General features: G+C 38.7%; 2 protein-coding genes across 4 annotated transcripts in view; both read right to left on the bottom strand.

Annotated features, from left to right (window-relative positions):
- Positions 1 to 302: 302 nt before the first annotated feature.
- On the bottom strand, positions 303 to 6883 carry golm2 (golgi membrane protein 2). 3 transcript variants are annotated; one of them, XM_020938810.2, is made up of 10 exons: positions 5920 to 6883; positions 4383 to 4437; positions 4163 to 4265; positions 4003 to 4093; positions 3793 to 3898; positions 3629 to 3715; positions 3288 to 3551; positions 2789 to 2920; positions 1840 to 2007; positions 303 to 1046 (listed from the first exon to the last, which is right to left on the bottom strand). In XM_020938810.2, exons 1-10 carry the CDS (start codon positions 6244 to 6246, stop codon positions 970 to 972), a joined length of 1410 nt encoding a protein of 469 aa, XP_020794469.2. In that variant the 5' UTR covers positions 6247 to 6883; the 3' UTR covers positions 303 to 969. The 3 variants fall into 3 exon arrangements, with proteins under 3 accessions (XP_020794469.2, XP_055010836.1, XP_020794470.2); XM_055154861.1 differs by having other exon boundaries at positions 1921 to 2007; XM_020938811.2 differs by lacking the exon at positions 1840 to 2007.
- Positions 6884 to 7759: 876 nt separating this feature from the next.
- Positions 7760 to 25676, bottom strand: part of fam189a1 (family with sequence similarity 189 member A1) — a 61219-nt gene continuing 43302 nt past the window's right edge. The window contains exons 3-12 of the mRNA XM_055154764.1: positions 22470 to 22601; positions 14192 to 14299; positions 12265 to 12425; positions 10290 to 10425; positions 9870 to 9948; positions 9427 to 9773; positions 9003 to 9342; positions 8849 to 8917; positions 8473 to 8768; positions 7760 to 7966 (exon numbers count right to left, since the gene is read on the bottom strand). Coding sequence (XP_055010739.1) covers positions 7760 to 7966; positions 8473 to 8768; positions 8849 to 8917; positions 9003 to 9342; positions 9427 to 9773; positions 9870 to 9948; positions 10290 to 10425; positions 12265 to 12425; positions 14192 to 14299; positions 22470 to 22601 — 1875 coding nt within the window. The remainder of the gene's footprint in view (positions 7967 to 8472; positions 8769 to 8848; positions 8918 to 9002; positions 9343 to 9426; positions 9774 to 9869; positions 9949 to 10289; positions 10426 to 12264; positions 12426 to 14191; positions 14300 to 22469; positions 22602 to 25676) is intronic.

Raw genomic sequence — 25676 nt, 5'->3', positions numbered from 1 at the left:
GCATGCTCTGCAGGGGACCATGGGACCAGTCCGTCACCTGCTGGTTCACAAAGCTCATTCAAAGAATCTCTCATGATCATTATGGTATTTCAATTAACTCTATACGCATACAGTGTTACATGCAGCTAATCTTACAGAGAGTAAATTACAAACTTGATGTTAAAACACACGTTGAACTCTATATCATATCCAATCAGTCTTTAAAGATTGATTTGTAGACTTTTGGAGTCACATCATCACTTTCATACACTTGGCAACCATATTTAATAATTTCATATTACTTTTCATGACCAAAACCAAAATTTTATCACAAAAGCTAGTTTTATTTCCAGGTTCCCTTCAAGGCTGTTCTCAATACAAACATTAACAGTTCATTTATTTACAAGACATAATGGAAGAAAGTCTTCATCTTGTGGCCGTGGAAGAGTCAGTACTGTGTGCAACATTTGCACATCATGAAGAAACTCATCTAAGTATTGCTTAAGCATTAGTATTCTTTCCCTGTTTGATTACAGTTTCAAATACATGCATTAAACTGAATGACGAGTGTCTTTTACTGCAAAGTAGTTAATTAGTCAAACAAGTCACAGACAATTGAATTCAAAGAAGCCCATACTATTTCTTCATTAATGGAGAAGCATACCAAGGCTGGACACTTGGAGTGTATGCATGAAATGTAGAAAAAAACAAAAGAAAAACTCATTGTCCTGTTTGTCAGATGAGTGACGCTCTTATGAAGTGGATACATAATAGTCAATGTATATTATACATCTACCTTTGTTAAAACTTACAACCATAAGATCAACCACAACGTTGGCCACAATGGTGATCGTGAGATTGTTTCTATTTCAATGCCTGTTTCAGAGAAGTTCATGACATTGAACAGACTTTAAATCCAGCAAAGAAAAACTACCAAGAAATGTCTTGGTGATGGAGGAATATTGTTTTAGGAGCTCCAGAGGTTTACGTTCACAAAATATCAATAGCTTGATGTCTTTTTCCATAATCCACAGCGCGCTCCCCTTGCATGTCACGGTCTTCATCATCTAGAAACAAACAACACAACATTAAATCTGCTGTATCCCAAAAAGGTGTGATTAATATGGTGGTTAAATGACAGATGTCACAGAGGCAAGGAATAAACACCTATTAAATACCAGTCAAAACTTTGGACACACTTTTCCATTTAACTCTTAATAAGTCCAAACCTTTGACTCGTAATTAAAAAATAAAATGGAAATTGAAGCACACAAGCAGATTCACAATTGGCTTAAAAACACAAATCCTTCAAATACAGTATTTCAAAGCACACACAGAAACATGGACATGCACTTTACAACTAACTTTGACATAAACACAGTGGGCTAATTTTATCTGGTGGGCTAGATGTGGGTCAGATGTTGTAGGCACTGACAGGTGGTACTGCTAAAAAGAAGAGCAGGCAGGAAAGAAAATACTATCATGGGACACTCACAGAGCAGAACATGAAATAATGACGTGACTACATGTTGTATTGTAATACTGTTCTCGTGATGGAGTCAATGATTTTAGATATGAGGTAATGATGCTTTATGCAAAACCAATGTAATGTTGTAAAAATGGGGCTGGGTGCCTAAAGAAACAGTAGCATCACAACAAAATGCAGATAACCAAATTATTATTATTTTTTTATCATATTGGATTTAATAATTATGCAAATTTTGTCATAAATTTGCTATGATTTGCTGTGTGCTGCTACTGTGACTGAATGCACAAATGCAGGAGTGGAAGCAGGGCATGGGTGGAGGGAGGAGGAATGGTGGTGGACACAGTTTGGTCTAGTCCTCAGACCTGGCTCACCTTGAACGTCTTCCTCCCCACCATCACCATCCTCTTCCTCATTGTAGGCTAGCTCGGCCTGCTTGTCTGCCTCATACTCACCCACGTTGCCATCGTCCCCATTGTAGTCCGCCAGCTTAGAGCCGTGCTGCGGATCTACTGGGGACTCGTTCTCATCAAAGAACCGGCCTGCAGGAGGCAGAGAAGGCCTCATCAGGAAGGGGAAGGAGAGCGGAGGCTATTGTAGGAACTTTGGCAGGGAGCAGGGCGGGAGCAGTACAGAAATCAAACGGATCAACTTATATCAGCTCCTGGGATGGCTGATGAATTGATGATAGCTTTAAAGGTGCACTATGTAACTTTTTTGGTGGAGGTTCTGTCACCTGCTTGCTATTGCGTTTAACTTTATCTTCATATGAAAACGAACAGGTGACACCACCAGGTCAAGTTACAGGTCAGATATATGGAGAAGCAACCCCGCTCACAGTAAGAATGCATGTTTTTAAGGTATTTTACTAATGAAAATACCTGTAATTGAAGTTATGCATGTTAAGATAAGTTTAATGCCATAGTGTTGAACATTTCAGTCAGAAAATCATTCAGCAGTGTGCTATTCCATTCATCTGTTTGACTTATTGATTGATCAGGCCTAAGTACCCATTAATGCTATTTCGTGGGGAGAATTCTAGTAAGATGTGGGGAAAAGCTGGGAAAAGCCATTTAGTAAAGGGTGAACTGGGATCTTGTGAATGACACTTTCCAGATGCAAACAAGCCCTCCATGACCCCCTGATTTTAATGACACTTTAGTGAAAATGAAGAATTTTCATTAAAATTGTAACAAGCGGGTCACTTCATGGTGGACCTGGGTGTCAAGAGATATGCAGAGGATAACTTGAGCCAAATATAACACATTTAGGAGCTGCAAATACATTAAAACCCAACTCAGATAAACTGCAGCAGACACTCACTTTGTCTGTGGTGCATGGGTTCTGCCTGGTCTTTGGAGCGGTGAGCCTGGATGGGGTTGGGCAGCTGGGCAGGGTTAGCAGGCAGAGGAACAGGTTTTAGATGTTCAATATTCCCTGGGACATGGTCAGGAGCTGCCAACACGACAACACCAGCAGTTAGACAGCAAAAATAGGCACATTTACAGAGAATGCATAGATAGGTCAATTGAGAACAATCTGGATAAACAATTTGTAAATGAATTTGAATTTACCCTCCCTCTGCCCTCAACTCTCTCCCCACCACTGTCAATCAAAACACCACACTTCCCAATTTACACATTTTACTTTAATCTTATCTACATGTAATGGGACTTGGTGACTGACATTTCCCCATTGTGGTACAAATAAAAGGTTATATTTAATCATATCTCTACCACTATGTGTTGTAGAGAGGGGAGCCTGCAGAGAAATTATGCAAGTATGACCCCAAGAAAAGTGACGATGAGTCTGAATGCAGTACCTCTAAGCTGTCTCTGCTGCTCGCCCAGTTCATCTGCCTTGATAGCGGCCTTGTTGTCCTCTTCAAACACTACAGGTTTGTCTTGGTTACTGAAGCCCTTGGCAACCACGACTGGTGCCCGGGCGTCCTGCTGCAGTCTGGGCTGGTCCAGAGACAGTCCCTGAGCTCCAGGTCCATCCGCTGCTCCCACTCCAGGTCCCACAGGCGCCACTGCAGCCTCAAGGGGCTCATTCTGCTTCTGGGTAATGGCTGGTTTCTTTAGTGCTGCACATCAGAGTCAGAAACAATTAGACTGAATGCGAGTGAATGAGGTTTCAATATATTACAAACACAATTCTTACCAAATTGTACATTGTCTTCAATTTTTCCTACTTCACTGTCCTCAATACCAGGCATGCCAGCATCACTGCCAGGTTTACCCATTTCATCTGTAACATATTTATTGTATTATGTGTATATCATGATTTGGGGATTTTTTTATGTCACAACTTATCAATACCTCTACCTTTTAACTCTGGGACGCCATGCTGGTGAGTCGTCACTGGATGGCGCTCTGCTACCACCTCTACTCCGTCTTTACCATTTACATTCTTCTGATCCACTATTACATTCTGGAAAGATAAAGACATTGTATGAGACACAAACTATAGCACCAGAGAAATGCCATATACTTAACATTAATTAAGCTGTGATCAACTTATAACTCTTCACCAACCTGTCTTAATTTTGATGCTTCCACTTCCAAAGCCCTTTTCATTTCTTCATATTCCTCTTTTAGCTGTGCAATTTGCCGGCCACATTGTAAACTGCAAGAATAAAGCACAAACTTAGCTCCTGACGATAAATCGTGGGGCAGTAATCCGCTCTCAACATACCTCTCATACTCCAGCTTTCTCTCCAAAGTAGTACTATTTTTCTTCACTTCTTTGAGCTGCTCTTCTTGTTTCATAAACTCCTGCTTCAGTTCCTTTAGCTGCTCTGCTCAAAACACACACACACACACACAAATCAATTACAATTCAAAAGACATATCTGGTCTATATCTGTGGTACTGGTTATTGAATTTGTGACTGCCCTCTGCTGGACAAAACATACCTTTGAGTCTCTGGATCTCAGTCATTTGGGCTGTGACATCTCCTTGCAATTTAACCTGGGAAGAGAAAGGTCTGGTTTAGTCATTTCTGTTATCACTTAAGTCTCAGAGCAGTAAAGTATACCAAAAGGAGACTGGTTCGTCAGGTTTGTACGTGACATGACAACTCATCTCATAATGCATACCCACATTGCAATCCTCACGCATCAACCTTTATGAATTTGGTTCACTAGAAATGAAAGGCGCTAAAGACCCTCACAAATGCATCGGGACTACATTTAAGCAGCTGATCTAAACAATGAATCGGGAATACATATTTGTATTATTTCCAATTGTAACATTTCACATTAGCATAGTCACATTAGCATGTAATGGTTTAAGTCACAAGCCTTTTTATAGGAATCATTTTAAAGGCTTTTGACCATTCATAATATAATGAATATGCATTAATTAATTGCTATGGCAACTGTGATCATTTTTCATTGCTCTCAAATCAATAAATACATGCTCAGGATGGTTAAACTTCCCCTTCAATCTTCAGAAAGTTGTTAAAACATGACACTTAATTTAATATGCAATGCATTTACATATGAGGAGTATTTTAGCAAGACAAGAAAATTATGTTTGTTCTATACTTGTTTGTGCAAGGCTGGGCTGCAAATAGAAAGGAGTGGTACAACATTAACCTTTAAAAACAACCCATCTGTTTGATTAAAGAATATCAAACCAGGATACTTGATTCCGTGACAGTTGTTCCTGGCTAATTCCCACAGATAAATGTTTAACTTTATAAATGTATAACTGTATGGTGTCAAGGGTAAGAGCACACATTGTTAATATTAGCAATATCTGAATGCAGTCACACAAGGAATGCACTGCTGTTATCAACTATATGTCCCAGTGATACTTGCTGTATCTGTGGGAGTTCACTGGGCCTTTTTCTGCTGTATACAAATTACAAGCTAAACAAATGTCTTCCAGTTCATGTGAGTCCAGGTAATATGCAAAATCCAGTGTAAGCACGTTTAGGCAGAAAAAGGGATGGGACAAAATGAGATGGTACCTGCAAAGTAAATACATTACACCCAAAAACAACTAGAAGTATTTCAATAAAAGCTTTTGTTTCTTCAGTTACACAAACATCAACATAATTCATGTGGTCGTGTGATGTAAGAAATACCAGAGTGACAGTGAGCGACCATAATTAAAATGTGTGATGATATATAGTGGAGCACAGTGAATCTGTCTCTTATCTCATCATTGTAAGCCCTGTAAATGTCGAGTATTCTGATGAGGACCGGAGGAGACGGTCGAGTCATTCTTAAAGGCCTAATACTGGAAACTCCATCAGGGCACTCCCATTAAGTAAGTGACAAAGTTTAAGTGGACGTTACGTTTCAAACTTCAGTAATGGCTTAAGTCCTGATAAACCTGAGCACCTGATGCGCCTCAGCACTTGCAACGTAGCGCTGCTGTTTTTGATCAGTTCTTTAAACACAGCACCACACATCACACCGCTCCACTGGGAGATAGAGTTACCTTTTCGTCAGAGCACTTCTTGATGAGGGCCTCGCGAGCTTGTAGTTTGCCCTCCAGGACACTGTAGTCTCCGTCCTTCTGATCGATCTGCTTTCTGTGAGAGTCCACCTGCACCATGAGCTCCGAGTTGCGCTTTTCCAGGCGACTCCGCGCCGCGTCCGTGCGCTTCACCTGTGTCTGCACCTCGGCCAGCTCATCCAGCAGGCGGCCGTGCTTGTTGGACACTGTCCAGTAATTGAAAGACAGTATGGCGATGATTACCATCAAAAAGATCAGAATGAAGGACGGCAGGCGGCCTCCACGTCGATTTGCACCAAACCCCACCATCTCCAAAATAATTACAGCGACACTTTAGTCAGTACTGTCCCTTTGTCAAACTCATCAGTCTACGAGACATGCCGCGGGTCTGCGGCACTGACTGCAAATAAAACCCCCTACAGAGCACGACTGTTGAGCACTTCTCACATCTTCTCTGTCCTTCTCTCTGCGCCCTGCTTCCGCAAACTAGACATCTGTGCAGCCGATCCGCCCGGGGGACGTGGCCTGCCCAGCTGGCAGCGTTAGACACAGACGTGGACAGCTCCGCAGCACGACAGAGAGCAATGACAGGCGCTAGCTAACCTTAGCTCACAACTGGATAGTTTACGGTGTAAATGCTACGACATGTTCACAAACAGCTTCGATCACAAACGCAGACAGATGATATTTACCACAGCGTTAGCCTGTGTTGTACACTAAACCAGACTGTAGAGCTAACCTGTACACAGGCTAACCGCGAGCCGAGCAGCCAGAGGCACACTGTAACCTGAACACAAATGTGTGTTTCTCCAGAGGAAAAGCACGAAGCACACAATAACTCAACGACCCTTACAGAGGCGAAGACCCTTCACAGAGAATAAAAATCCCAGCTTCTCAAAATCTGATTTCAGATCTGTGCTTTCCGTAAAGTTCAACACCGACAACAACAGAGCTTCCGGTGTGTCTGTGTCAAAATAGTGCTGCAAAAATTACACAATAAAGCACAGATTTTTTGCTTGACAAATAAGTTTTAAGATCTATGAATATTTCTTTATTCTTAACTACGTTTTTGTAAGCCTAGCCTATGCCGCAAATATGGCTAATGCATAACAATTCATTAGGTTATTTCATTACAGGTACCTATTAACCATACCACATATGACAGTAGCCTAAAGGCTCACTGCATTATTTTAGGTTAATTAAAAAAAAAAAACACCACATACAAATCCATCGTTTATTATAACACTGATAAGAATTTTTACACAATGAGGTAAGTTAAATATTCCACATCTGCAATGTTCTTGAACCAGTGGCACTATAAATACACACCACCTCACCATCAGAAACAGCTCCACAATGCCTGAAAACAATGGCTTATGTGCCCAGACTGGTCAGTTCACATTTTAATACAAAACAAATTCCCTTTGTGTCTTTAAAGGAAAAGAGCAACATTAATCATTGTCTGGCACTCCAACATCCAACATAGCAGAAACTTATATATATTTATAGAGGAAATTCTGTAGAAAACATCCCCTGAGGGAGAAACATTCCTGTTTTTGATGAGAAAAATAGTCACTACAGACAGTGGCAGGCTCAGTCTCCGGTTTGCTACCATTTCTGCTGATGACTTGGCACAGTCTCTCTGGGCACTATAGAAGACGCATGGAGTCCATTTCAGGCAAACCGCTGCAATCCCACAATACTTTGCACTTTATCTTCCAACGCTAGAGCAGTTGTAAGTCACTGCTCGGACATGGAGTGTTCTGTGCTCCAAGTGGCTGCACGAGCGCCCTAAAATGACCCCTCGATGTTCTCACTGAGGTCAAAGAATAGTTTCTCTGCACAAAACGCCCTGTTCAGACGAAGGGGAGTCTGAGGGGTTGGTGGATGCGCTGGTTGTATGTGGCTGGGTGGGTGTGGGGCGGTGCAGAGAGGGAGAGGGGGAGGAGCTCAGAGCCCCACAGCTCTGGAGGTGCAGGTCCTCATAGGTATGCTTTCTGGGACTGCCTGTGATCCGCTGTGTCATCATCTACACACAACAAAGAGGTATTATTGAATTCGATTTCCCTTTAATTTCCCTTGTGTTTCAATAAAGTTTGTCTAAGTTTACAATACATTTACAATTGAGAAATTCTTAAGGAATTATAAAGCTTATTTTCCTCGAATAGCCAGGTTATGGGAAGTTGCTCTTTAAAAAAAGAGTTTAAATAGCAAGGGCATCGGTGGTAGTCAGCACAAGTTCTGGTTGGTAATTATAAAATTACTACTGATATTGTAGAAGCAGAAATATAGTGTTTATTTAAACTTAAGTCTGTCTTTCTTTTGCTTGTTTAAAATATAATAATAAATATAATGATAAGTTAAAAAGTGTTCAGATTCCATCCAGAAGAACACGCCAACTGACTGAGAAATGTTTAAACAGGGACTCCCACCTGTTATATACTATAACTGTAAATTAATATAAACTTTGTTAATGAAGCAAGTGTGAATGTAAGAGAGCCTTTATTCCCACAACACTAAATCTAACAGACCTACCTGGTCTATGACGTTGGCACTGAAAATAGCCTCCTCCATGTGTTTCTCATCGGATTTGATGACACACTTGATGTTGTTGACGACTTGTTGGACTTCAGGAGGTAGACTGCAGCTCGAGTGCTCCAGAAACTTGGCCACCAGGATCTTAGTGTCTTTGTACATCTTCAGATCGGCCAGAGAGTGAGGGCGCTCATGCGAGGGCTGAGAATGCATGCTTCGAGACTTCACCTGGAGGTCTGTTTTTTTGGCTTCTTTCTGCTGCTTCTTAGTGCTGGTGTGAGCGGGTTTGGTGCCCACTAAACAAATATCAAGTTAGTTCGTTTTTATACACAGAGTTATTTTGACAGAGTTCATGCCTTAGGTTTTGTAAGTGTACCTTGTTCTGGTGAAACTCGCACTGAATCCTCAGCAGGGTTGTTTGCTGCAGCACAGCCATAATTTTCACCTGAAAAATATAAATTCACAGACATTATATATCTGCTGCATTTTCTTTATTTATCTTCTGTTGTTTTGTTTTTTTCCAAACACACCTCCTGAGGTGGTGGAGCATGCGAGCGGGTCACTGGTGGAGCGGACTATGCGTGCCAGTTTGCGGTACTTCCTGGCTGCTCTCAGCCCTCGAGGCCGGTCGGGGGAGCTGCCCTGAGCTGAGGTAGAGGAGGTGGAGGGGGGCTGTGATGAAGCAGGAGACCACACACTGAAACATAATCGCGGGCCTCGGGCTCGAGCTGGAGGGGAGGGAGACAGAGACGGAGCCAGGGGGCTGAAGGCAGATGTCCCCCCAGAAGAAGCCACTGATGTGGGGGAGCAGGGCTGCGGCGGAGGTGACACAGTGACTGGGAGAGTCAGCTTACGGCTCATCATGCGAGCCTTTATGAGGGAGTGGGCCGAGGGCTTGGAGGGCTCCTCTGGTAACTGTTTGGCTGAGGCCAGCTCATCACTGATGTGCATGGCCCTCAGCTCTTCACTAGGGTGAGTGTGTTCAGTGGAGTCCTCCTGGTCCAGATTACTGTAGTTCCCAGAGGACCAGTCCGGAGAGCGCTCCTCTTGAGTGTGTGATGACTCGCTGTAGCCCGTGTCACTGGGGCGCGCCTCAGAGCACGCCAGGCCACGGTGACAGCGAGAGTGCCGTGTGCACAGCTCCAGGCTGGTGCAGCTGCCGTCTGTGGGAGCCGTGTGCAGAGTCCCGTACGGAGACAGGTCAGAGCCCTGCACCTCCAGAGAGCACAGGTCCTCAGAGGAGCATGTCTGGTCTGGATCTGCCACTTCAGACACCATCAGAGACGCACTGTCCACTGAAGCTGAGAAACATTTGAACAGCCATTAGAAACACACTATAAACACATAAACACACTATAAGGACATACATGGGGTATGATCTCTGCCTCTCTACTCACCTTGAGTGCTGAGTCCTGCAGTGGTGTTTCTGTCACACAGACTGGACCCTGTTGCCTGCTGCTCGATGCTTGTAGTGACCTGTCAGAGGAGAGCACACATTTATTATAACTGAAATATGTTAAAATGTAAAATAAACAAAAAAAGAAAAATCAGTCTTGTAATAATAATACTGAGGAATATCTCAGTTTGGTCACTAGAGGGCGCTATAACACCACAGCATTTTCCGCAATAACCAGTCAGCTTTACTGACACAGCAACAGTATCAACATCCCAGGAGATAAACCTTTACTTTTACAGTTTGTGAGGCAACAAAAAGTAAATAGTTTGTCATAATTGGTTTGAAAATTACAACTGGATTACAACTTTATGGACAAGTAGAACCTGCCAAATACCATAAGTAAAATAGTCCCATGACACACCTGGCTGGCTGGAGTCTGTCCCACCACAGACTCATAGGGAGGAGGCAGGTCTGTGGGATAGAGGGTCCCGGGACTGTTGATGGGAACCCCATAGATAGCACTGAAAGGAGAATGAGGAAAATCCAAATGCAATCCCCTGTAAAAAAAAAACAAACAAACAAAAAAAAAAACATGAAGAACAATATGTTAAAACAGCATTTTTGATGTTTTTTGTCAAGACACACTTTGTTTAAAACAGACTCGTGAGCTATTATCCATGTTATAATGCTGTTATCTCATACAACATGTCTGGAGTTGTGTTTTGTTTCATTCATTCTAAATGTGCAGGATTTTTGTGTTAAATGTGCCAATGAAAAAAAACTCTGGATATGTTTTTGATGAGGAAACAACATTATTACAACATATAGATCAGACAATAGTGTAATATTGGCTCTTTAAACCTGCATATTTCCCCCTTTTCCATCTCCTCCACAATGTAATGCATCCGTATTGTTTTATTAAAAGTGGTTTATCACAGTTTCATATGGCACCAATTAAGGGGGTGCAGTCATGCGCTCAGTCATATCTTTTAATTACCAACCCCTTCTCCTCTAAAGTGTCAGAGCATGAAATACAACCAGCACGTTTCTACCAATCATTGGCCTGTGATGATGTCATGACACCGGACCGCCACGCCATAAACGCCTCTACTGCCTTGTTTATATTTATGGCATAATTGACAAACAGATGCGGCTGTCTGCCAAATGGCTTCACCAGCAGCAACAACACGGCCTAGAGAAAATGGAGGAGATGATGAGGGAGAGGTCAGGTTTAGTGTGACAGCAGCTGAGGCCCATGAGGAGCTGTGGGAAAGCGTAATATGGTAAAGGACCTGTCATTGTAACACATTTTGAAGCATAATATATATATATATATATATATATATATATATATATATATATATATATATATATATATATATATATATATATATATATATATATATATATATATATATATATATATATATATATATATATATTGGAACAGAGAAAAATAATGATAAACAATAAAATTGAAACTACTTTACACAGCTGACACAAAGGCAGTTTAATCCCAGTAAACCTATTTGAAAACTTAATTTGCAAAAACAGATAAAAGTAATCAGATGATTGAAGTCTAGTCTTCATGAAAGCCAAATGTATTTTACTAAATATTATTCCATCTATTCTTGTTAAAATCCACATACATTATTGTCATTGATAATATCTGTAGAAGATGGTAACAAAAAGAAAAATACTTTTTGCCAATTTTTCAAAACTTAGATATGCTTTTGCAGTTGAACTCTTTATTTGGAATTATATAGTATTATTAAAACTTCCAAGCTGGAACAAATAAATAACAGAATAAACCAATAATTAGCCATAGATAGTTATTTATTCAACTCTCTACACCTTAAATTGTATCTTATTACATAAAAATGGCTAAAATCTCCAAGTACTTGCAAAGAAATTGTACACATGATAAATACTGAGCTTAGTTGATATAGTAATTATTGTGACAGGCCTAGTAAAGAGCATATATTATGTAAAATCATCTTTAAAGAGAGTAGTTATAACAGTGGTCTCTCATCATTAACTTACTCAGAATTATATTTAGAGTCAGGTAAATCTGAGTAATCCTGTATTGTCTTGCATTCAGGGCTTGTTCAGAAAATTATTACTTTCACCTATCCCCTAGCTCCACCCACATCTTTGTACTTACCTGAAATTACTCAAAAGGTATCGACTCTGGTCATACATGTAGTTTTCAAAACCCTAACCCAATAAAGACATTGCTTTCTACGATGAAATGTCACTATGAAGAAGGGGACTGTCAGTTTAGATCAAGAAGTCAATGGACAATTTTAGACCAATGTTATGGTTTACAGTTAGCAAAATGTAAAATAATCATGTTTGTATGTTACAGTTTCAGATCTGGGTGGAAGTGCTCTCACCTCTGTGCATCCATGGAGGGGGTGCAGGTGTACTCCGGGGGGTAGTATGGAGGAGGGGGGATGGGGGGTATAAACTCATCGAAGTCCAGAGTCTGGTGCAGGATGGTCCCGTGTGGGGTCATGCAGTCAGCGTTTAGGGCGCGTGCTCTGTGTGGCATGAACTGGAACAACAATCAACAGATAAATGATTTTGCATATATTGTAACTGTGGAGTATTTGTACTCTTGGCCACAATTGTTGTCTTATGTGTGCACTATTTGAAACTTTACTGGAGATGTAATTACTTTGCCAGGAATGTTACAAATTATAGCATTAATCTTAGTTATCTTGCATTAGTAGAGATAGTTATCAGCTGGGTTTCCTCTCCACAGTGGGTTCTGATCTCTAATTTGGCCAGAAGGCAACAAGAGTTTGTCTCCATTTAATGCCATACAGCAGAACATTCCAGGCCAGGCAATAGCATCTCAATGGAGACAAGTCAGAGGAAGACATACCCTCAACCAAAAGGTGTGTGTTCTCCAGTTCACCATATTCTCTTAAGTGGTCCAAATGTCCTGGGTCCTGCTCTAATCTGCTGCCTCTGCTGCAATTGACTCTTCTAAATTTACTCAGGTAAATAAAAGGTGAACACCTCTTGTGGTAAATGGGAAGCGCTCCTGGGGAAATGTGGCGGACAGCTGCAGATAAGACTCACTCTTTTATCCTTTAACATGGTCTGAATCTGAACAGCTCCATCCAGACACTGCTACTGCTCTGTTCTGTACATGTTTACACCGGCTTAACATTTGGGGGAAATTTGTAACAAAAAAGACCACTTAAAAAAAGGTTATACTAGAATTTGACTATTTGTAATATAAAGTGAATTAAGGCAAAAGTGAGTAATGTACAGTATATAAACAGATGCAGCCTCATAAAATTTGCTTAATATTGTTTCCTAGCCATATATTTTATTGATAACTCAAATAAAGGTTAAATGGGAAGTGTTACTCGAGAAACAGAATTATTTTTTTATTTTTTTTTTTTGAATTTGGTAAGATTTAGTGCCATCTCAGCATGGGGCCACAGACCAGCCAAAAGGGGTTAGTGAGGGTTTACAATAATCATTTTATCATGTGCCAATGAAAGATTTGGAGCTCGGAAATGAATGTCAAAAACTGTGCATTACTGATCAGATGTGCAAAAATGTCTATAGAGGTACTTTACCGAAATAAATGTTGAAAAAGGAAACAAAAAAAACAATACTAAGTTTGGTGTTTAGCATCTAAAAAATCTCCCTTGGTTTAACATTAGGCAAATAGAATATTCTGTGATGTGTGATGCCACATTCTCAAGCTTTATGGGGCCTTTTGATGAACTAAAACATACTGTCCAAATCATTTTACAAGAACAAAGTAGATTTACTATTATGCTGTGTATGTAATGGTTTTACTAATGAGTTTAATCCAGTTCAAGTCAGTTAAAAGTCCTACATTATGCAAAATTTACTCTTGTAAGTTTTAAGATGTGTTATAATGTGATTACCTCCTCAAAAACATACCTGGAGTTTTGTTTCATTCATCACACCTTAGTCATTTATTATTTGCCAATCTACATCTCCAAAGTTGATATCATTTAGTGATAGTTTTTAAGTTTAACAGCTACTTTTTAAGTTTTGTTCACTAGAGACTGAAATGATCAAAATTATTCTAGTGATATGATTTACCACATTAAATCATAAGCTGGAACAGGGTTTGTGTATTAATGATTGAAACAAAACACAACTCCAGGTATGTTTTGGACTAGGAAACAACATTATAACATAGATCCAAATATAGCGTAATATGGGCCCTTTAAGCTTTGTTGTGGTATAACAGTAGCTCCACTTGACCTCCAGACTAAAGCCATGTTACAGAGAATAAAGAGAATGATTCATGCTGGGCAGCCTCACCATCTGCAGCACGTCCGTGGACACCATCTGCATACAGCACATGGCCGTGGCCAGAGCACACACGATGGTGGAGATCACGTTCAGAGCACACACACTAAACAGCAACTCCTATGGGGAAAACAGCAGAAAACAAGTCAGTTAACAGCCCTGTGCACTGGCCATATTTATTTTATTTTAGCACTTTATTATCATTTAACCTTAATTAGCCTTAATAAAGCATGACCAAAGACTTAATTTTAAATCAACAAAAGGTTTATGAAGGGTGATTCAGGCTGATTGGTTGGATAAATATCATTGGTCGAGCGGTCAGATCCACTATCCCACAGGTTGGGTGAGTGACTCCAGCTCTCACAGATGAGCGCTCTTGTTGTGTCCTTGTGCAAGACACTTAAGACTCCTCTCCTCCAGTGTCTGTGTACACTGGTGTCTGAATGCTTGAGTGGTTCCTTGATGTAAAGCGTTTTGAATGACTTGAAGGTGGAAAAGCTCCATATAAAAATGTAACTAGTCTTGGTCTAGTCTGACTCATCAGCCGGTTTCACTTCGCAGAAACCATCTGACCTTGCAGCATTAGGATTCGTTCGCTTGACTCTAGGCAGGTACTTTTTTATTTAACCAATTGCTGCTATTTGGTCGTGACGTATATAATGCACCGCTAACAGGGTTAACTGGTATATTAAGCTTTTCCCAAATCCCGTAGGAAGAAGGGCAATAACGTCTTTCCCCTTGATAAAATTCACCAAACATTCTTTTTGTTCTGGCCAACACAGAATGTACGGCTCTTCGCTGACTGATTGGTGTCTGGACTCGCATGTCCGGCTTGCAAACCATCTAGTATATTCTGATTCCTGACCTAGTCGCTGGAGAGAAATGAAATTGAGAGGAGGCACTAGGTGGCACCAGCCTGGCTAGTCTTGGTCATGCTTTATTTTTAAAGTTAATTAATACAAAACAGTATACAGTATATTTTAATTTTATTTATTCATTCATTTGTTCATTCAAACATCACATTCCCATTAAATACCACAGAAATAACTCTACTGATATCTACCACATCGAGCCACATAATAATTCTTTTTTTTTTCAATGTTGAAGATAGAAGATGGTCAAAAACACTACACATACTGGACATAAAGCAAAAAAGCAATATTTGTGTATATAAGGCAAATAAGACCTTGTTCATTATAAAGTGCCCAGCCTAAATAAACAGCCCATAAAGCATCATTAACTCAACAGAGAGAAAAGCAGAACTACAGAATGAGCAGAAGCCACTGTTATAGGCCTATAGAGCAGGGACAGACTCTGGGAATCAAAGACCATGACTGCAGCCCTTTGATGCTGCCATATGCCATTATTATTAAAGCTCTAATGATCAGCTTTTAGTGGCTTTATTTTAGAGCCATTTCCAATATGTATCATCAAATAAATGAGACTGTAATTGCCATGGGCTTTTGCAATGTCCTTTCCAGAAGAGAGCTGCATTTCCTGGAAAGAACTCTTGTTATTACATTGAGCTGATGAAAGAACAAAAGGGACAGTTGTTTTGATGGTATAGTTTATTACTGGGTCTGGTATAATGCATATTTTTACTCCTTGAAATGAACTTCATCTGTGCACTCTCTTTGATAAATACAGTGAATAATTAATATCAACTTCAACACTTTATTAGGTCCCCGAGGGACAATTGTTACACAGTCAGTGATATTATTACATGAAAAAGTTAATTTAAGTAAGTATTTGAATGACATTAAGACGTTTTCAATATGCATCATCAAGTTACTTTTGAAAACTGCACTCTAATCTCATATATTTCAAGACGCCTCAAGTGGCTAGGTCATTTTTTTGTTCAGTATGACTAACTAACTAACTAACTAACTAACTAACCAGTGTACAAGTTATACTAGTAGTTTCAGGAGCTAAAAGAAGAAAAACATTAAAATAATAATTCTCAAACAGCTCCGTTCAAACCACAAAAGATACAGGACTACATTCATGCTCCATACAAGTTTACAACTCACCCTTTTGTAAAAGATAACCCTATGTTATGTCATGTATATACTATATTTCTCTATTTTTATTTTTTCTTGTACATATACAATATCCTATTTGATACCAGTGTCTTGCTACCTCTGCTACTTATTTTAAATATATTATTACCATTTATATTTTTGCTCTTTATAATTATAGTTATAGTGATGTGTGTGCTTCTATGTCTAATTAATTTCCCTTGTGGATCAATAAAGTTTGTCAAAGTCTAGTTTGACACATCAAATCCTAATGTAGATGTATAATCTAGTATCCTCCCTGCATTATCCTCTCCTCACAACTTTGGATGCAACTAATCAGTAGTTTTTCAGTGGTTTCCAAAACAGAACAGAACAAAATCTTACAAACATTGGGAAAAAATGTTTCAGGTGAGCAGGAGATTCACTGTCAGCAAGTTTCTTACACAAAGCAATAAAAGAAAGCTCAAATTGTGTTTTCATTAAATATTGAAAGCTTGAGGGTTTCTGGTAATCTCTTTGCTTTGAACAATAGTAATTTTAGTGGCCCCCATCTGTATTAAATATCGGCCTATATGTTGGGATCTCATCTGAAATGCAGCAACACGAAGAGTGGGTGAGGAAAAACGTTTGTTTTTGAGCATAGAACAGCTTTAAACTCTGAATGACAATCTTTACTGTACTCAAGTAAAAACTGTAGCACAAGTGGATATTTTTTACTTATTTTCACTACATTTGAGAGCAGGTATCTGTACTTTCTACTCCACTACATTTTTGAACAGGACTGAAAAGTAAAAGTATTTGTGTTATTGTTTGAGACCTGCTGAAAAGCCTGAGGGGTTTATTTTTAACACATCTTGTAGTTTGAGCAAACAAAAATATACAAAGAAAGGCAAAGAAAAACGGAGTACCTCTTCCATCATTCTCGTGACATCACGATTTTTATCACTATTTCGCCAAGCCTCCTGTCCATGAGAGTCTCAAGGACACAGCCGAGCCTGTGTAAAAGCCCCGTGCTCTTCAGGAGCACTGTGAGGTCTGATGGAAAACCCCTCTGAGCTTTTATATCACCTTCACACACTGGACCTGCACAGGCTCAGGCTCTGTCATGCCATTTAACACAACACAAAACCAGCAGGTGACTACACTGTATGTTACCAGTGGTCGAAGAAGTACTCAGTTTTATTACTTAAGTAAAAGTACAGATATTGTAGCAAGTAAAGTACTACTTAAAATGTACTTAATGAGTAAAACAATAAAAGTATTTCACTTCAAATGTAGTGATTTTGATAAAGAATTTAGTTAAACAGAAACAAAAAAATAGCTGTTTTTATTTCTATATTTTTGTTTGCTCAAACTACAATGACTGTGTTAAAAATAAACCCCACAGGTTTTTAAGCATATCCCAAACAATAATAAAAAATACAAACAACGATATTGGAGTGCTGCACTGGATCAAAACTTACGCATACAGGTGCTCATCAGACCAAAGGGCTTGAATTCTTGTTGAGAAAAAAGGTTGTATCTATTAATTGTCATGCCGATGTGACAATTAATAGATACACCGCAAATCAGAAAGCCTCTGCCAGCCTTTTTTCCACACAACAATAATAAAAAATATTTTTACTTTTTAGTCCTGTTCAAACATGTAGTGTAATAGAAAGTAAAGATACCTGCTCTCAAATGTAGTGAAGTAAATAAAAAGTATCCACTTTAAGTAAAGAACCGGGACCGGCCTCCTGCTGGTGCCCAGAATCAGGACTAAACAAGGGGAGTCAGCGTTTCAGGTTCATGCAGCTAAAACCTGGAACAGTCTTCCTGAACATGGGAGACAGGCTCTTCTGTGACGCTGTTTAAATCCAGGCTCAAAACATTTCTCCTCACTCTTCTCTCCAATTTATGTCTCTCTTTTTTAATTTTAATCTTCATGATTATTTATGTTTTGATTTGTTTTTATTATGATTTTAATGTATTTCTTATTCTGTAAAGCACTTTGAATTACTTTGTGTACGAATTGTGCTATACAAATAAACTTGCCTTGCCTTGCCTTGCCTAAAGTATAAATAGCTCAAATATATACTTAAGTATAGTTACCATGGGAAATATTGTTGCAACCACAAACAGAAGTACTGAGGTATGTATTATATGATGTATTGTCAAGATAAATCTAAATGGTTGTTCTGCAGCTTTTGAATAAAACTATGAATATCAGCTTATTGTTTATTATATGAAAAGCAGAGAAAAGATTTAAGAAAAATAATGAAAGAAGAAACTTGGTGTGTAATCCTCGTTTTAAAGGATAGAAGAAAGTGAGATTTCTCCATTAACAGTATGCCAAAGGTCCTATATTACACAAAATTAACTCTTGTGAGTTTTAAGTCATGTTATAATGTTCTTACCTACTCAAAAACATACCTGGAGTTCTTTTTGGAGTTTGTTTTGAGATCTGTCTACATCTCCAAAGCTCAAAATGCTCTGTTCCACCTTTTGATTTAATTTAGTGGTAGTTTTCATGTTAACGGCTACCTTTTACCTTTAGTTCAGCAGAGATGGCCAATCCATGGCTGTCCAAATAATTTAACTGAAGGAGTTTAACACAGTGGAGCACTTCCTGTATTACCCCATGACATCACAAGGTGGTGTTGAGAGAAGAGCAAAGCCTAATATGCAGATTTTATGTGTTAAACATGTATGAATGAAGCAAAACACAGCTCCAGGTATGTCTGTGATGAGGAAACAACATTATGTCACAGATCAGGCAATAGCATAATATGGGTCCTTTAACAAGTCACATCAATAAAATCAAATATATTCCCGACTGTTCTTTGTGCTCTTGGTAAGGTGCTAATGTTGTGCTTTTATTCGAGCATTGATGCCATAATGAGTGCTTTCTCCCCATCTGGTTGTCAGATCACTTTTAATGTTGAAAAATCGCTTTTGAACTAGATACATGTTGTGTTGACAGATTGCTTATCTTGACTCAGGTCACATACATCATCATAAGAGACTGCACTCAAATGTACAATGCTAACAGTTTAACACAACGCCGATTCAGTTACAGCTACAGACTGTGAATACTAACTGGGCACTGCAATGTGTTTGGCATTACAGAGGCAAATTGACTTATTTTCATGCGAAATATACTCCACAGCATCAGTCGAGAGAACGCAGTGGTAGGCAAAATCTCTTTCTGTAGGATGAGTTTGTATAAGGACATAACACTATCAAATGTGTATACTACATTATTAAAGATCCCCTTGTGAGCTTTTAGTCATGTTAGAATGTTGTTACATCTTCAAAAACATACCTGGAGCTGTGTTTTGTGTCATTCACACATGTTTGAGTAATCCTTTATTATTAGTCCCCTTACGTCTCCAAAGTTGAAAATTGTCTGTGTGATGTCATGAAGCGGTAATTTTCGAGTTAAGAGCTTTAGTTCAGTAGAGATGGGCAATTCCAGGGCTGAAATTATACAAATGATTCTAGTGAAGGTGTACGGAGTTTTAAAACACAGTGGAGCACTTCCTCTTTTATTATCAAATGACAAGGTGGAACAGTGCGCTTTCTGTTTGAGAGAAGAACTGAGCATAAATGTGCATGGTTTATGGGTTAAACATGTGTAAATGAAACAAAACACAACCCCGAGTATGTTTGTGGAAATAACATTATAACAGATCAGAAAATAGTCTAATATGGTCCTTTTAATCATCACTTATCCATACAGAGCAATATATGTAAATAGGAGCATAATAAGTCCTTCTGGGGAAATGAATGTAATCTGTTTGACATGGACGCTCACAAGATATTTAACCTCCTCTGGATTCAGCGGCGCCCGTGGCAACAGTGGGGTTACCAAACAAGGTCGTGCACCCATCCCATTACAGGAAATCACAAATTATAGCCCCTCTCCCTCGCAGCTCCCTGTCCACAGCCCTCAGCTCCAACGCGAAAACATCTGAAGGATTTACATGCAGACGAAACAACGGCTAGTGGTTTGGTACAAATGAACGTGAATATGCATGAGATGTAGATTTCATTTTCAAAAAGTACTGCTCAGAAATACAGCGTTTCTCTGGAGAATGGGGTTTTATGCCAAGAGCAGAGGATTCATTAAGGGCAAAGCAAACTCAAGGGAGCAGGGCCAAGCCATAACTCAATACATCGGACACTTTTAATAAAGGTTTACAGCACTAATTCCCACTTCTACACCATTAAAATGACAAGGCTCATTTTCTATCACTGTAAGTATTTAATTTGTCATCAAAAACCACAGTCAATAGCAGGGGTTAGTTCTTAGTTTAGAGTTTGATGTTAATGTAGGAGGTTCTGTTCTTTTCTTTAAAAACAATGTCTGTTGCTTGATTTGAAAGACCATAGTGTTTTCATTTTCAACATTAAAAGATTCAATAGACTGATTACAGGGCTAATAAGGTTATATCTATAATATTGATCTGGAATGGCACTTGTTGAGCTAAGTTTTTGGTGTAAGTCATGCTCAAACTAAACAATGAGAGCCGTAGAGGATTCTCGTGAACTTGAAAACTCAAAAATCACAACAATCCAAACCAGGGTTAGGTAAAATACTACTACTAAATTTGATTTATATAGGACACTCAAAGACGCTTTACAGAACAAATATTAAAATGGTCAAAAGTGCAAAAGACAAATAATAATACAATAAAAACATAAGATTAAATGCTATTATAAAACAGATTCATATCTTAATTATGACCAAATAACCATGTTTATGATGATTCCAACCTCGAGTACCATGTGTTTGTGATGAAATAGTTTTCGTTTTGGCTGAGCATCCCAACAACCCCCTACATTGATAAGATTGTCCCTTTCTGCTGCCCTGTACACTCTCGTAGAGCAGACTGCTGGCTCCTGATAATCTGCAGATCTCAGACCTGCTCAGCCCTGATGCTGCAGCTGAATATTAAGAGCTGGGCCTCTGGGGAAAGACAAACGCTGGTGCCACTCTCCTCACCACAGTCAATTAATCTGCTCCAACACAAAACTGTCGTGTTTATGTAATTCACATCATTTACATCATTTGAAAGTTTGCATCAAAATACAAGCTTCAATTTCAAATGGATTAATGTATGTTTACAGCTACTGACAACAAGTAACAATGAGTGCGCCTTTATCAATATTTTATTTTGTATTAAAAGGCATCGTCAGAATGGTGGAAAAGTTATTCCAATATTCACGATGCAGTCTGCACCATCTCACTTTATCTATATGGGTATACTAGTGACTAACTTTTTAGTGAATTGAAGTCTATCCTTCGTGTATCATTAAATATTGATAAAAACAAAGTGCAGTCAGTCTTTCAAACTCACAAATACAAGGGATGAATCTGAATGAACGAGATTCTCATAGAAGCCAACAGGGGAGTATTTTTACTTTAAAATTAAATCTGAAATGCTTAAAGCCAATTCTTAATCTCTGTATCCCAAAGCTCCTGGCTCTAAGTGCACTGAATCTGTAAAATAGTTTTCATTAATAATTTCAGTCTCAGTCTATTATGACCTCAGTCACAAAGTGTGGTGATCTCCTTTTACATCCACAGCTGTTAGGACAGACTGACAGATGTGCAGTATCTTCAGGCACCTCAAATTATGTCCAACACACACACGCGCACACACACACACACACACACGCACACACACACACACGCACACACACACACAAACATTCACAAGGGAAACAAGACCACATGTAGTGATGGTGGTGGCAATGAAACAGCAGAATAATGCTGCATTGCCTTTAGCATTAAACAAATTCAGTATGCAATAAAACATTCACCTGTTGTACTTATAGATTTTAAATACTACATTTAATATTTCTTGAGTGAAAAGTTTGAAAATGTATGGAGTTTTAGGTGATATTACATAAGCCTATTGTTTTATTGCTTAATGGAAACGGGGACAAGCAAAATTATTGTTGTCATATTGTTGTGATATCAGTACAAGTATAAATAATATTCCTTACCCCGAATTTTGCATTTGCACATTTTTCATTTAGATATGGTTGATCAACAATACAATATAGAAGTACTAAGCCTCATTCTTAAAAAATGAGTTCATTATGATTTAAGTCTTTGTTCTTTGTTTGTTTGTTTTTCCTTAAGCTCTAGGGTTATGAAGTTGCCCTAAACAAAGATAAATTGAATCAAACCAGTCGAAACAGTATTAAGATAAAAACACACACACAGTTTTCCTCTGTGGGGCCATGAGGACTCAGAGTGGTCCCGGCACAGGCCCACTCACCTTGAGGCGCAGGCGGATGGTGTTGCAGTCTCTCAGGGGGTTCAGTTTCAGCGTCTCTCCCAGGTTATTACAGCTGGAGCTCTGCTGCTGGAGCTCACAGCACACGCACACGCCGTCACTGTCAAACTTCAGCTGAGATGGGGGAGGACGGGGAGGAGGGGGGGGAGGAGGAGGGAACACACATCCGCACTCAAACATCAAGACAACGTAAAGAGACACACAACACAAGACACACCATAAAAACAGAAAAGGAGAGACAAACAAGAGGGACAAGAAGGCACAAGTTAGATCTGAGTTTAACACAATGCAATACGTGAGACAATAAGCCTGTCCTGATCAATACTATATCAAGTTATCGTTCAATACATTTTAGATGGAACAATCATTTTTGGGGGTCAGTATTTATCGTGGACAGGGGTGTGCAAAAATACTGAAATATCAATATATCGTATTGCTTAATTTGATGATACAGTATAGATATCGTGGGCTGCTGTATCAATATATCGCCAAAAGTCATTTTTGGTATATTTTAGTCATTATTTTCTGTAAGAACTACAATTACGTTGACATTTTCACAGCTTTGATGAGTAAAATGGGTGATTTTTTATTAACTTTGCACAAACTTAGTGGACTTAGTATCAAAGACATGATTTAGTTTTTTTATTTTTCATTTGATATATATCATATCAAATCATATTGAATCGAAAGTGCACTCTATCAAAAAACATATCGTATCATCACCTATGTATCGAGGTATGTATCGTATCGGCAACTTGTTAATGATACCAAGCCTTAATTGTGGATACTTTTTCTTTGCTCACGTGGGGAACTTTTACTTATTTTTCTCTACTACAATAAAATTTTATCTTAAAAGAGTTGAATACTTCTATGACACATACTATGATACAATTAAATTCTGTTATTTGTTTATTGTTGTTTGTGTTTTTTAACCACATTTGGGGATAATTCTACCTTAGGGTTATTGTGTCAGTGGCATAAATTTGTTTCAATATTATCATTTATGGCCCATCTTTTCTTCAGCAATATACTGAACTTCAAATTTTGTTATCGTAACAGGCCTATAAAACAGTCTTACAAGTCATTTCAATTCAATGTACACTCTAAGAAGTAAAAATAGATGAAACATAGATTACCAGTCTTACCAGCTTGTCAAAACAATGCTATTTACTGCTTTTTTAAAATAAAGAAATACAATTAACATTATGCAGAATTAAGCTAAGCATTTTGGCCTGGCCCTCCACAATATTTTCATGTGACCCCATGGGAAAAATAATTGCCCACCCCTGTCCTAGAGCAATAGTGTGAATGAAAGCAAAGTATAAATAATACAATCAACTTCATAACACGTCCTTAAATGTCCTTTTCATCACGAGTAACGTTCAGTGTTCTCAATAAATAGACGATAAGACAAAAGCTAATATGTTCAAGGACTGTTTTTCAAGAGTGAATTAAGTTTCAATGGGTGGACAGTTGAGGTTAGATTAGATCGGAGCAGAAGTGTGGGTCACAAATAAAGCATCAGCAGCATCAACTTAGCACAGTCAAATCATAGCTCATCTCATACGCCTCATCCCAGAAGAGAACTGGCTCTAAATAGGCTGTATACGCAGTGTTTTATTACTTTTTGTGAGGCAAATTTCAGCATAAAAGGATGATATGTGTTCCATAAACAGTGTAATTACTGATGTCAAGAATCATTGGTTAATTACTGAAAGCTAAAGTTCTGTTTTATCTGGCTGTTTATATCACAATAGCGAACCCTCAGTGTTTATAAAGCTGGTCACTTACTAGGACGGTGATACAAACAAAATAAAATAAGATTTCAGTGTTGTTTGGCCATGATGTCAGTAATCAAGAATAATGGTAAAAAGGTTCTTCTCACAGTAAATACAACATTAAATTTGATATTGTAACATCCTAAGAGCTTCAGTAGTTGAATAGAGCACTTTTGGACGGATGTGAAAGACCAGAAACAGACCAATCCAGTTACCGGAACAGATCACTTTGTACTCTATTAAAACAATGTCATATTTTTCAGACATCCAAAATATTTCCTGGATCCATTACTGAAAGATACTGAGAAATAAGACAATGCATCCAAGAAAATGAGGGACCAAAGTAAGCAATGGATGGTCAATAAGAAATAGTATATTATAGGGATGTAACGATATCCAAATTTCTCTGTTCGATATTATGATGATATGCATTTCATGGTACGATATTCTAGAGAGGCTGATATAATTGTAGATAGGGCTCTTTTTTGTTTTTAAGATTTTTGGTGTGAGTTAATGCTTCCATAATCCCAAGAATTCAAGTAAAAAACATATCTCTTCATATTGTCTTGAATGGTCAAGAATAAAACTTTGACTGTGTCTTTACAACTATGAAAATAAATGCATTTAAAGCCCATGTAGTACCCAATATTTCTAAGCTTTAACCCATGTTATAATGTTGTTATCCCCAAAAACGTAGTTGTGTTTTGTTTCATTCACACACGTTTGAGTAATCCTGCATTATTAGTCTGTCTGCATTTCCAAAGCTCAAAATGCTTTGCTCCATCTAGTGATGTAGTAGTAATTTTTTAAGTTAGGCTACGTTTATATGATGATGGTCTGAACAGAAGATGCAAAAGTGAAGTTGCCTCTTCACTTTTTCATTCCACGTTTAGACGAGCGTTTTTGGGAAGAAATCTGCGTGCATACGGTGATGCAAAAGTGTGTGGAATACGGCTGGGTATGCATGCCAGGTTTCTGTGTACTGTATGTATGTGACGTAAACACGTACGCGACGTGAGCAGATCTGACCAGAGTTTTGATTCTTGGGCAGTATAGACAGAAAAGCTACAGCAGAGCATATTCAACTTTTCCACTTTAGAGGGTGTTTTCAGATTTTTGTATTTTTAAGCCCTAAAAATGCCGTTATCGTCTAAACAAAAGGCACTTCTGATAAAATATTTTGTCGTTTTTAACCGTAAGCGTTCTTGTGTAAACAGACTCTCAATAGCAATATTTTTTGTTCAGTAGAGCTTGGCAATTCCAGGGCTGAAAAGATCCAAGTGATTCTAGTGAAGGTGTATCAAGTTTAAAACCACAGTGGAGCACTTTTTGTATTACCACATGACAGAGTTTTCATCCAAAATATGCAGGGTTTGTGCGATAACTGTTAAACATGCGTGAATGAAACAAA

The sequence above is a fragment of the Boleophthalmus pectinirostris genome, unplaced genomic scaffold, assembly GCF_026225935.1.
Source record: "Boleophthalmus pectinirostris isolate CB_2022bp ecotype Guang Dong unplaced genomic scaffold, ASM2622593v1 HiC_scaffold_19, whole genome shotgun sequence".
NCBI classification, from domain to species: Eukaryota; Metazoa; Chordata; class Actinopteri; order Gobiiformes; family Gobiidae; genus Boleophthalmus; species Boleophthalmus pectinirostris.
This window is presented reverse-complemented; position numbering and strand designations above follow the sequence as displayed.